General features: G+C 40.1%; 1 protein-coding gene across 1 annotated transcript in view; it reads left to right on the top strand.

Moving 5' to 3' along the window:
* The window catches only part of HPSE (heparanase), a 47,569-nt gene extending 39,574 nt beyond the window's left edge, over nucleotides 1-7,995 (top strand). The window contains 2 exon segments of the mRNA XM_027544919.1: nucleotides 535-681; nucleotides 6,187-7,995. Of these exon segments, the coding sequence (XP_027400720.1) occupies nucleotides 535-681; nucleotides 6,187-6,346 (307 nt within the window). The 3' untranslated portion in view covers nucleotides 6,347-7,995.
* Nucleotides 7,996-13,308: the final 5,313 nt, after the last annotated feature.

Below are 13,308 nucleotides of genomic sequence, written 5' to 3'. Positions count from 1 at the left end.
ATTTTAGCTACAAAGGCTATCCACAGTTTCCTATTTCACTGAGTGGGAGCTCTGTTTCTGGTGAGTGGCCCCATTAGAAATGGTGGGGAATGATTTAGGTGGATAAACTCTGTAAAATGTCGGTAGATTTAACTTTCTTATTTGTGTTGGTCTTTTCATAAGGTTAGAAAAAGTCTTGGTTTATATGGTTTGTAATATGAATTCATATGAGCCCACAAAATTTCCCTTTTACCATTTAACTTTCCTAAGTTATGAGCTGACTGACTTCCTCACAAGTCAGTCTGGCAAAGCAGCAAAGATCGCAAAGTTTTGAAGTCCAGAAAATGGTTGTGTAAAGAGCAATATTTTTATCATGTTTTCAAAACAGGACCACATCAGCAGTCTGATATTATCATAACTGGAAGATGCAAAGAGGGCGCAGCATCACTATAAATACGAAATAAATTTAGTATTATCCGTGATTATACTGTCACCAACTACTTAATTGCTTAAATTAAATAAACACTTTTATTGAGTTCATGTATTTGCTTTTAGCCCAAGGTATAAAGAAGGAGATTTAACTCTCTATGCCTTAAACCTCCATAATGTCACCAAGCACTTGGAGTTACCACATCACTTATTTAACAAGCAAGTGGATAAATACCTCATAAAACCTTCAGGACCCGATGGCTTACTTTCTAAGTGAGTAATTTCTTGGTTCATTTCAAACTTTCACCCGAAGTGAATTTTATTGGTCTTTGTCAGAATACTGGGTGTTGACAGGGAGCAAAAGAAAAAAATCAACTATTCCAAGTTCTAACAATTCTTAATATTCAGGAAGTTATATGTGAATACACACTAATACAGGTGTAACTCATTTGGTGAATCAAAGCAGAAGGATGGGAAGACAAATGACAGTTATCTTACAGAAATGTTTTCATTTCAAAACAACCTGCTGTATATCAGGATCCACTCAATGCATTGAGATTATTTGCTCCAAAAAAATAATCCTTGGTAATACAGTCACTAAAGCAAAAATACCTGTATGTAATTGCTATATAAAGGCATAGAAGTTGGTATAAATTATCATGTGTCATGGATGTGATTCTCTTACAATATCAGAACAGTTTTTTATTCGTTAAAGTGAAGAAAAAGAGTGGTCAGAAATGTGCCTTTTAGGTGAATTATTTAAAGTTGGTTCTTAAACATTTTACTTTTAAAAGCCCATGATTGAATATGTCTTTAAAAGCTTATAGGCAACAGAACACCCAAGGGACTTCCCCGGTGGTCCAATGGTTAGCACTCCATGCTCCCATCGCAGGGCGCCTGGGTTTAATTCCCAGTCAGGCAACTAGATCCTATATGCTGCAACTAAGAGTTTGCATGCAGAACAAAGACTGAAGATCCTGCATGTGCAAATAAGGCACAGCCAAATAAATAAATACTTTTATAAAACCAGAATACCCAAGATTTCTGTCCAATGTGTGTTGGAAGGAGCTCTTTTCTTCATGGCTGTTCTCACACCATGTGTGTGTGGTCAGTTGCTCAGTTGTGTCTGACTCTTTGCCACTCCATGGGCTCTGGCCCGCCAAGATCTTCTGTCCATGGGATTATCTCGGCAAGAGTACTGGAGTGGGTTGCCAGTTCCTCTTCTAGTGGATCTCCCATCTCTGCAAATGCTCTACGAGTGATGTTTTCAGTGACAGCATCAGAACCTGAAAAAGTGCCATAAACATGCTTTCTCCAAAGTCCTATCCGCATAGACAAACATTATTAACACTGGGTACCATTCCATGATTTTTTTTCCTGTCCTTTATTTTACTATATATAACTGTAATCATACAACTTCTAATACGAGAAATTGAAGGAGAACCCACAAGTTTTCCCAAGTATCTTTCCATTTATAGTCTTTGTAGACATTTTAATGGGCTGCACGTTTTATAAAATACCATGGCTTGCTTACTCATTTTCCTACTGTTTCCTCCCATACTTTTTCCCCCTGTTATAAATAATGTATATTTGAATAACAGATACTTCTCTCTTTGGGGATTTTGACACTTTTTAAAGTTCTTAGCATATTTGTGTCTGAGGCCGAGGAGGGAAAAACTTCTCTGAAGTAGCTGAATAATAGTTGTAGAGTTAGATATATCTTAAGAGGGACTTCACCGGTGGTCCAGTGGTTGAGACTCCGTGCTCCCGATGCAGGTGTCACAGGATCGATCCCTGGTTGGGGAACTAAGATCCTGAGTGGCCAGCAAAAAGCAAAGTCTTCGAGATCATTTTCGTCTAGCCTTAATGGGTATCTAGGGCCGTCCAGCCCTGTTTATTTCCTCTCTGTTGGATCTCACAGCCTCTGCTGGTGACTGCTCTCTGTGGCAAGAGAAGGTGCCTTTGGGTCTTTCATCTGCTGCTCTTAGTTCTATTCTCTGGAGCAGAGGATGGAATCTGCACTTCATGCCTGCGGACAAGTGGGTTTAGAGGATTTTTTTTTTTTTTTCTCTTTCTGGTAAGGGAGAGTAGCATACACTCTGTGTTCATTTTTATTTTCAATTAGGTGTCAATGTTGTAAAAATTGACAAGTATTAAAATATCTGGATTTCTAGCTTTCCTTTGAAAATAGGTGCTCTGGCAACTCTGGGGTGTTTTCCCAATTCGATGGAAATGAACTGGAGTTCATTTTAGACAACTCATCCAGCTCTCTGTTCCCCTCAGTCCCTATGTGACCCTGCTGTCATAGGCCTGTCCTACTGCTGGTACATGTCACTACCAGACCCCGAGCATTTGAGTTTGCTACTCTTAATCTGATGACTATATATTACTTATATTTTTCTCTCCTTAAAATGTTGCAAAAGTATCCCAGATATGTTTAATGAATGCAGTTTGCACATATGCTCATGCTAACGACCTCAGGGTCTGGTAAAAAAGCATAGAGAAGAATCACTGAAAAAACTGGGCATATTGAGCCTGGAGAGATCAGATCAGATCAGATCAGATCAGTCGCTCAGTCTTGTCCGACTCTTTGCGACCCCTTGAATCGCAGCATGCCAGGCCTCCCTGTCCATCACCAACTCCCGGAGTACACCGAGACTCACGTCCATCGAGTCAGTGATGCCATCCAGCCATCTCATCCTCTGTCGTCCCCTTCTCCTCCTGCCCCCAATCCCTCCCAGCATCAGAGTCTTTTCCAATGAGTCAACTCTTTGCATGAGGTGGCCAAAGTACTGGAGTTTCAGCTTCAGCATCATTCCTTCCAAAGAAATCCCAGGGCTGATCTCCTTCAGAATGGACTGGTTGGATCTCCTGTGGCAAGAGAATGTGCCTTTGGGCCTTTTGTCTGCTGCTCTTAGTTCTATTCTCTGGAGCAGAGGATGGAATCTGCACTTCATGCCTGCGGACAAGTGGGTTTAGAGGATTTCACCAGTTTTCCAAGTATAAAGCATGAAATATATAATGATTACCTTTAAAAAGTTAGTTTCCACTTAAATAACTTGTATAGTGCCCATAGAAGGTCCTGTGTCATAAGCATTTAATAAATATTTGAACTGAATATACGTTAACAAAAAGCAGTATTTTATAGTTATCTCAGATGAATTTTGCCCACCTTCTCCAATTCTACCAAATCTGTTGCTTGCTAATTCCTTCCAGCTCTATTTGGTCTGAAACTTGACAAGCATGTCTTCTATTTCTTGCCACCATATTACTAACTTAGAAATAGAAAATAAGATACTATCTTCAAATAAAACCCTACCCTTATTGGCCAGCCCAATGAGGAAATATTCCACATGCTTTAAGCTTACACTCAGTATACAGATAACACCCTAAAGGGTGTTATAGGTGAATAAAGCTAAAGCTATATTCATAGCTGATTAAACAGTGTAGACAGGTAGATTAGATATTATCTTGCCCATGTTTCATCATCTTAACCCAGAGCAGCATTAATTTACAGTGATTAGACTTACCTTTAAACACTGTGACCTCTCCCAAAGACTTTCTGACTTTTTTTGCACCCCTGTCACAGTCCTCAATCTCTTGCAGAAGAGCTCTAACTATCACCGTTTAGAGATGTTGTCAAGACCTATTTTTGTTTGCGGTTTCCTTATGGTGGTTGTGGCGTTTCCTTCTCCACCCCTTGCAGGAAGTGCTGTGATATAGGTGCTGAGACAAAGCTTGGGTTCATGTGAGTTGAGTGTTACTGCAATGCAGGCTTGTTAGCCTTCAGCACAATTATGGTTATCTTATTACATCTTTAGGTACAGAGCCCACAACTGGGCATTTAAGCAAGGAATGCTGCTGCTAAGTCGCTTCAGTCATGTCCGACTCTGTGCAACCCCATAGACGGCAGCCCACCAGGCTCCCCTGTCCCTGAGATTCTCCAGGCAAGAACACTGGAGTGGGTTGCCATTTCCTTCTCCAATGCATGAAAGTGAAAAGTGAAAGTGAAGTCACTCAGTCGTGTCCAACTCTTAGCGACCCCATGGACTACAGCCTACCAGGCTCCTCTGCCCATGGAATTTTCCAGGCAAGAGTACTGGAGTGGGGTGCCATTGCCTTCTCCAAAGCAAGGAATAATGGAAACTAATTTCTCTGCTGACTGATACTTAGTAAGGATAGAGTGTGAGAGCTCTTTAAAAATGAAAACTTTATAACAATGCTAAACTGGAAACAAGTGTCTAACACTAGACAGTTCAGTAAATAAACTAATATGCTTGTACAATGGAATCTTGTGCAGTCATTAAAATGCTGCAGTGGATGAATGTTTAATGGTGTGAGCAAGCAGATGTTAGGATATGTTAAGGGGAAAAGAATTGAGTTTTAAGAGACTATATACTGTATGCTCATTTTTGTTCATATGAAAATATGTATGTTCATACATACATAAAAAAGAGATGAAGAAATATACATCAAAATCTTAAAAATGGTCATGAGATAGTTTGCTTCTGTTATATTTATCTGCATGATAAGGATGATGATAGATAATACTTTTACATGCTTACTATGTACAAGGCACTGTTATAAGTGTTCTACATATAACATATGTATTACATGTATGACATAAACTCTGGCATTAATCTAAATTTTCAACAGTATAAAACTTTTTCTTTATAAAAATTTCATAACATAAAAACCATTTACGAAAAAGATGAAAGAGACAAAAATATCATTTAGAATTATGGAAGTAACTATCAATAAAACAAAAAGTAGACTAAAGCTTTTCTTCCTAAGCTCTTACTTATATAAGATTTGTTGCCCTAAGAATATATTTCTATGTTTAGTTGCTTTAGTCGTGTCTGACTTTTTGTGACCTCATAGATTGTAGCTCACCAGGCCCCACTGTGCATGGGGATTCTCCAGGCAAGAACACTGGAATGGATTGCCATGCCCTCCTCCAGGGGATCTTCCCAACCCAGAGATGGAACATTGCATCCCTGGGTTGCAATTTCCCACATTGCAGGCAGATTCTTTACCGTCCGAGCCACCAGGAAAGCCCAAGAGTATATTAATTTGATTTCAATAATAATAAATATACATAACACTTGTCCTTGATTTTTTTCTATTTTTGACTCAGTTTTTAATTTAAATATTAATAGTGAGATGCAAAGAAAACAATTATTTTTTTAAATCCGTGGTTTAGCTAAAGAAAATCATTTTTCTTCACCACAGCAATATATATTCTACAAAAGTAGCTCAACAGCTTAAGAAAATGAATACATACCTCCTGGGAGAAGGGGAGTAAGAGGGTTTATGGACATAGTTACAAGTGGGAAATTGACGGTCATTTTGTATGTTAAATTCGTGCAACTCATATTCCATCTTTTATATTTGCTTCATATCTAAATGTTTACAATTACTTACCATTCCCCCCCAAAATGCCACAAATCCAGAAGTATGTCATCTTCATCCTTTTTACACCTCCGTCATCTTGCCTAGTATGGATTGTATGTGCTTCATTTTCTGTAAGGGGCCGAATAGTAAATATTTGGTGGCTTTGCAGACCATATGGTTTCTGTCACAACTGTTCAGCTCTACCAGTGTAGCTTAAAGGTCCTCTAGGTCAAATACCTACCTGACATTGTGTTCAAATACAAGTTACATAATATAAACTGCCACAGAAAAAAAATTGGGGCCTTAAAAAGTTCTCAGGACTTTTATAGAGTAGATGGAAGAAGTACAGCTTGGCTAACCTGGACGCATCTTTCCCCTTTGCAGATCTGTCCAGCTCAATGACCAAATTCTGAAGATGGTGGATGAACAAACCCTGCCAGCTTTGACAGAAAAACCTCTCCACCCAGGAAGTTCACTGGGCATGCCACCTTTCTCATACGGATTTTTTGTGATAAGAAATGCCAAAGTTGCTGCTTGTATCTGAAAATGAAAGATATGTACTAGCCTGGAGATTGAATTTTTGAGTGTTTTGATAAGAGGAAAGCAAAATTCAAACTATCGGAAGGCGAGCAGATGTATTACAGACCCAACGGGTGGGCGATTTCGAGTCCCTGGGAGACTCTCAGTATGAGATTTAGCACAGAATTTTGTTCTAAGTGGACCCCTGCTAATAATAAGCCAATGCCAAACACCATGGTTATATTTTTGCATGTAGTATTTTAAGGTTATTAAAAATGTACATAATATAATACAGCCAGGAGGCAAGTATGTGAAGGATATATTATTAGTTTCAAGAAAGTATTTAGTTGTTTTTATTTAAAATAAAACAGTTGCTAGAAAACTGTCAGATTCTTCCCTCATATGCTATCTCTACAGGCTGCTATAGAAAAAGTTTACTATCACAAGCTCCAAATCGTCTATGAAAGAGCGACAATCTCTTTGCATCTTAACAGAGAGCTGAGTTCAGTTGCTGTTTCTCTTCCCTCTGTTCTGTTTGTCTTTGTCAGTAATACCATGTGAGAAGACAGATGGCTAGAGGTGATAGCATTTTAAAAAAAGATTAATGACAGTTTAGAGGGAAGGGATTATATACACTTCAAATGAAATAAAAAATGACTGCAAACGAAATTGATTTACCAGGAGGAGAAAATTCAACTCCGTACATTACAAGCATCTGTTCATGTTTATCTCTGTTAGTGACGCAGTTGTGTCCAACTCTTTGAGACCCTGTGGACTGTAGCACACCAGGCTCCTCTGTCCATGGAATTCTCCAGGCAAGAATACTGGAGTGGTTGCCATTCCCTTCTCCAGAGGATATTCCCGACCCAGGGATCAAACCCAGGTCTCTCTCATTGCAGGCAGATTCTCTACTGTCTAAGCCACCAGAGAAACCCCATGTTTACCTTTAATTTACCTTAAATTCTTGTTTTAGTTGGCTGCAAGTAACAGAAAACCCTGATTCCAGTGGCTTGAACCACCAGACATTCATAATCCCACATAATGAGAAGTTCAAGTTGGGTGAGCTCCACTGCTGAAAACGTCACCAAAGAAACAGGTTGCTTGTATCTCTCTGCTCTGTCACCAGCTTCATTCTCAAGCTGGAGGCACGATGTCTATAGCTATTCCATGGGCCCATTCAGACCTGGCAGGAGCCAGAGAAAGATGAGCCATTTTTTCTGTCTTCTTCATAGACTTTTGAACTTCTCAGAGGTTCTCTCAGCAAACCTCTCTTCCTGTCTCCTTGTATCATATTGGCCAGGAGGGGGTTGCATAGCCATTGTCTCCAACTGCCAACATCAGTGAGATTCCTCCAATTGTCTCCTAATAATCTTTTGGAATGGAGAGGGTGTTGAGAAGTCTATGACACTGACCACTGCAGCTCCCTGCTTTTATCAGTAACAAAATGTATTATTTTCTCCTGTGTCTTAATTCTAAGAAATATAATTATATTTATGCCAGCTATGAATATTGTCTCATTTAAGTACATTTATAAAGCTGGTATCTAAAGTTTGGAAGCTTTAATATCCTTAAATTTTATATGTCAGTGGTTTTTATATTTTCACATTTGAAATAAAGTAATTTTTGTAACCTAACATTACAGTGATTATTCTTTTAATAAAGCTTAAGCCTACATCCCTTGTTTTCTTCACTTCTTTGTTTACACCCTGACCTTTGTCCTTTCAGCCTTCCCTACACCAAGAGTTGACCTTGAAGAAAAGAGACCATCAGGCACAAACATAATTTCCTCCCTCATCATGGAGATCAGATCATGATCAAAGTTCAATCCAGTCTATTTTTCTTCTCCCTGTCCCCTCTGCCACTTAATAAATTCAAGGCCCAATTTTTCACTGGTATTGTTATAATCTCCTAATTGGTCTCTTTGACTTTGCTTAAAATTCTTAAAAATTTTAATTGGCTTAAATTGGCTTAAAATGTGCTTAAAAATTAAAATGGCTCTCCATTCCCTTAGCAGATAGGTCCTTCCACAACAGCACCTGCTGTTTTCTTTGGCCTCAATTCTTGTTGCTTACCCCATGTCTGTTCTCCCAGCCATACGCTGGTTGAATGATCTGGACAAACAGCCTCTTCCACCTTTTGCTTCTGTACCTTTAGTGCTGCTCCTTCTGCTCTCCATCTGGACTCTTCTAACCGTCCTCTCTATGCGGCAAACTTTTATGTTTATTAAGACCCAAGGTCTTCCCTGGTGGTCAAGTGTCTAAGACTCCAAGCTCCCAATGCAGAGGGCCCAGGTTCGATCCCTGGTCAGGGAACTAGATCCCACATGCTGCAACTAAAGACCCCACATGCGTGCTAAGTTGCTTCAGAGTCGTTCACGTCCACCTCTGTGCGACCCCATGGACTGTAGCCCACCAGGCTCCTCTGTCCATGGATTTCCCAGGCAAGAATACTGGAGTGGGCTGCCATTCCGTCCTCCAGGGGATCTTCCCCACCCAGGGATTGAACCCGAGTCTTTCACGTCTCCTGCATCGGCAGGCGGATTCTTTACCACTAGTGCCACCTGGGAAGCCCCAAAGATCCCACACGTCACAGCAAAGATGGACGATCCTCCAAGCTGCAGCCAACACCTGGAACAGCCAAATAAATAAATAGTAAAAAAAGAGAAAAGACCCAGCTCAAACAGCAGTTGCAATGCCTCCCCCATCATCTGAGTGGCTTTAGTCATATTTCTTTGCTCCTATAGCAGTTTAGACATTTATTTTTGTACAGTTGAGGATAGTCCACTAGTTTTTAAATTAGTTCTTAGGTTACTTTATTAAATGCAACTTACATGTTCATTTACATTCCCATAGACCTTTCAAAGGACACTAACAAGGCTAGTTTACCTGAAACTGCAGCACAACAAACTTCATAAGGCAAATCTGCATAGTTAACATAATATTTCTAAACATCCCTTAAAAAATTTAAAACACATACAAAAAAATTCTTATACATCTAAAAAAAAATCACACACAAATTTAGTAGATCAAGTTCCCTAAGCATTTAAACACCTTAAAAACAACATTAACCACAAAACCTATATAAACACAATTTGTACAAAAATGTCATGCCAAAGTTACAAATTTACTATCCTAGCCAGAGTTAACAGAATTCCCAGTTCAGGGCCTCTATACCAAGTATGGTAACAGTTAGCATTTGATTAGAGAATCTAGAAACAGGATATGGAACCACTAGTGTGTTGGGTTCAACCCCTTCCTATGCTTAGGTAGCAGATGCTGGGGTCATCTAAAGCAAAGTCTGAGATACTTGGGATCCAGTAGTTTATTTGGGATCTCAGGAAGCAGGCATGAGAGATCAGGGAGCGTGAGATGGAGGAAAAGGAAAAGCCAGTATTGCGGTTTGTTGTTGAATTTACTGCAATAGGCAACGAGCGTTCAGTTCCACCGGTACCATGAGAAACACAGATGCCTTTCATAACTTTTCTCTTATTACTCTCATGTTTCTTAGCAGCTATCATTTCATACTCACTTTATTGTTAATTATAATTTTCACAAAGAACATCTGCTTCACATAAAATAGTTTTAAGGCCAAACTGAAAGTGGTGAGGAACTCTCTTCAGACAGGAGCCGAGGGAAAGACATACAAAGAAAGTGTGGAAACAGGAAAGAAGAAATTTTCTGGCTATCATTTGAAACTTAGTTTGGCTATTTGTGACTGGTTATCCTTAGTATTTTGATCGCCTAACCCTGAAGCAGTTACCAACTAAAGTGACTGAGCAGGTATGCATTTAGACCACCACAGCACAGAATCACATCAGTCTAATAACCTCCTTGTTTAATTAATTTAATAGAACACATGGAGGAGGATGGTTGTGTGATCAGGAGGTACTCTCTGGCAATGCTGACCCTTGGCCTAAACATCATACTTGTCCCCCAGACACCCTATGAAGACCCACATCCTCAAAGAGTACCCTTATCCTAGGGTCAGTGCATCCTCAGAAGCTCTCTATTGTCCTCCACTGAATCAGGGTTGCAAGAACGCCTGCCCCTCTGCAGCAGATCCCAACTGGCAAAATATTGTAACGTTTATAACTGGGGGAGGATAGGTAGGAAAAGTCCACCTTGGATGGCTAGACCTCATCCCCAGAGGCAGGCGTATGACCCTTTGCCTGAAGTGCTTATCTGTCTCAGTCTGTTTGTTTTGGCTGCAAATGAATGGCAGTCTCTAGGTTACTCAATATCATTGCCCTCCAGTTATGTGTCCTTAACAGTGAGCTCATCTGTTTCCAGCTACTGAAAGAGTAAGTTACAAAGCCAGCTGGAACAAGTACGCTTCAGCATGCTACTTCTCTCTCATCCTTGGGGCATATCTTTTATTTTCACAGAAAATGTCCTAAGCTGAATCTAGTGACCTGATTGCAAACACTTGCCTGTTTGTTTCTTTAAGGAAGGAAGAAGTTTATGCAGGTTAAGTTTCTATTAGGACTAGAATGGCTATACCTTTAAGTCCCCCTCTGACTTCTATATACATATCCATGTATATATAACATTTATATATGGAACACATATTTACAAATATTTATATAATATTGTCATATAAGAAAAAGATTTGATCTTTGCCCCCAGTTCTTGGCACAAAGTTCCTGAAACCCTTAGAATTTCCTGAGTGGTAAGAGTGTCTTATCTCATTCGTAAGGAACCCCCTTTGAGCACAGCAGAATTTATACTAAAGAGGGGACTTTTAGAAGTGACCGTGTTAATCGCTCAGTTGTATCTGACTCTATGTGACCCTATGGAGTGTATGTAGCCAGGCTCCTCTGTCCATGGAATTCTCCAGGCAAGAATACTGGAATGGGACGTCCTGCAGGATGGAGGCTAGCAGCAAGAAGAATCAACCACCTGTTAGTGAGTTGGAAACTTTACTCCCACTCAGACCTCCAGAGGGGGCAGAAGGACAAAAGACTGAGTTCAGTCATCAACGGTCAGTGATTTTGTCAATCATGCCTATATAATGAGGCCTCCATAAAACCCCAAAAGAACAGGGTTCAAGGGCTTCAGGGTTGGGAACACATGGTGGTGATGGGAGAGTGGTATCTGTCTAGAGAGAGTGGAAGCTCTGTGCTTGCCCTATTCATCTCTTCTATCTGGCTGTTTCATAGTTATGCTCTTTTATTAAAAAAAAAAAAAGCAAAACTGATCATTGGTAAGTGAAATGTTTTCCTAAGTTCTCTGAGTCACTCTAGTAAATTAATCTGGGTCTTGGGAACCTCCAATTTATAGCCAGTATGACAATGGCAAATGCATGCATCCTCAGTCATGTCTGACTCTTTGCAACCCCATGGACTGCAACCCACCAGGTTGGATTCTTTTACCAGGTGGATTCTTTTACTACTGTGCCACCTGGGAGCAAAATTTATCATCCCAAAATATGTCTCTTTGGCGTGAGGATTACTGTAGACTGGTTGTTTTTTTAAAAAAACAAATAGATCAGGAAGAGCTTTTACCTCCTTCCCTCTCCAACTTCCTACAAACTGGAGAAAGAGGATGTGTTCCAGGAAGGGAGTTATCACCATAGATAAGTACAGTACAATGTGAGCTAGGTTTGGTAGACAGGGAGGAACCTAGAAAAATCTGTTTGTTAAAATTCTCTGTCTGGGGAATTCCCTGGCAGTCAAGGGGTTAGGACTTCAGCTTCCACTGCAGAGGCCACAGGTTCAATCCCTGGCCAGGAAACTAAGATCCCACAAGCCATGCAGCATGACCAAAATAAAATAAAATAAATTAAACTTCATTTAAAAAACATTTGATAAAAAAATAAAATTCTGTGTCCTATTATTTCTATATGGCCCAGCAAATATTTGTTTACCAAACATTTGCTCTTTTTGTTCTCTCTGTGAAATATCTTTCTCTTTGAAGTCCCAGACCCCTATCCCCTTCTCTTTAATCCAGGAGATCATCTATACCTCATTTTACCTGACTGTCTCTGGGGGCCCTCATGTTAGGATTCCTCCTACAAATGTACTTAAATTTTACTTTCTCTTATTAATCTGTCTCATGTCAATTAAGTCTGAGACTAGTCAAAAGAACCTAGGGAGGCAAACTTTTTTCCCCCCAACAAGGATAGCTCAGAAGCACAGGTAACAATCTAGACTTTTGATGGGCTTCGCTGGTGGCTCAGAAGGTAAAGAATCCACCTGCACTGAAGGAGACTTGTGTTCGATACCTGGGTTTGAAATATCCCCTGGAGAAGGAAATGGCAACCTGCTCCAGTATTCTTGCCTAGAAAATTTCATGGAAGGAGGAGCCTGGTGGGCTACAGTCCATGGGGTCCCAAAGAGTCAGACACAACTGAGCCACTTTCACTGAAAGGGGACTATCAACAGTCTTATAGGACTCAGCCTAAAACCTGTGGGAGCTGATGCAAACTCCAGCTAGATAGCACCCGAATTGAGTAAAATTTCAGGACACTTGGGTGTTGCAGAAGTGTTTGATGTGTGGAAAATCCACACGTCTGGTGTCACAAGTCATACAGTGCTGTAGTTGAGAATAAACAGGTACAGGAGAATGTATTTTTCCTTTACAAATATAGAATACAGTTTCCCAGTGCCTGGATCCTGCTGTCTACAGTTAAGCAGAGTGTTCAGTATGGAAGCCCTTCCACATTCATTATGTTTCTTCTTTCCCATAATGCTGGAAGGAAAGGGGAAGACAGAGGATGAGATGGTTGGATGGCATCACCCATTGGATGGACATGAGTTTGAGCAAGCTTCGGGAGTTATTGAACTAGTTGTGAACTAGTTTCCTAAATTTATTAAGGATTACTTCCTTGGCCACCACCACTGGAGACTCAAGATATCACTGAATTACTGATCGGGGTTTTTAAGACAGGCACTTAAAGACTAACCTAATTCCCTAGAACACTAAAATTCAAACGCAAGACTTGCCCACAGTCACGCAGTAATGATTAAATGGGATAATACATGTAAAG

Source organism: Bos indicus x Bos taurus, chromosome 6 (genome assembly GCF_003369695.1).
Source record: "Bos indicus x Bos taurus breed Angus x Brahman F1 hybrid chromosome 6, Bos_hybrid_MaternalHap_v2.0, whole genome shotgun sequence".
Classification (NCBI taxonomy): Eukaryota; Metazoa; Chordata; class Mammalia; order Artiodactyla; family Bovidae; genus Bos; species Bos indicus x Bos taurus.
This window is presented reverse-complemented; position numbering and strand designations above follow the sequence as displayed.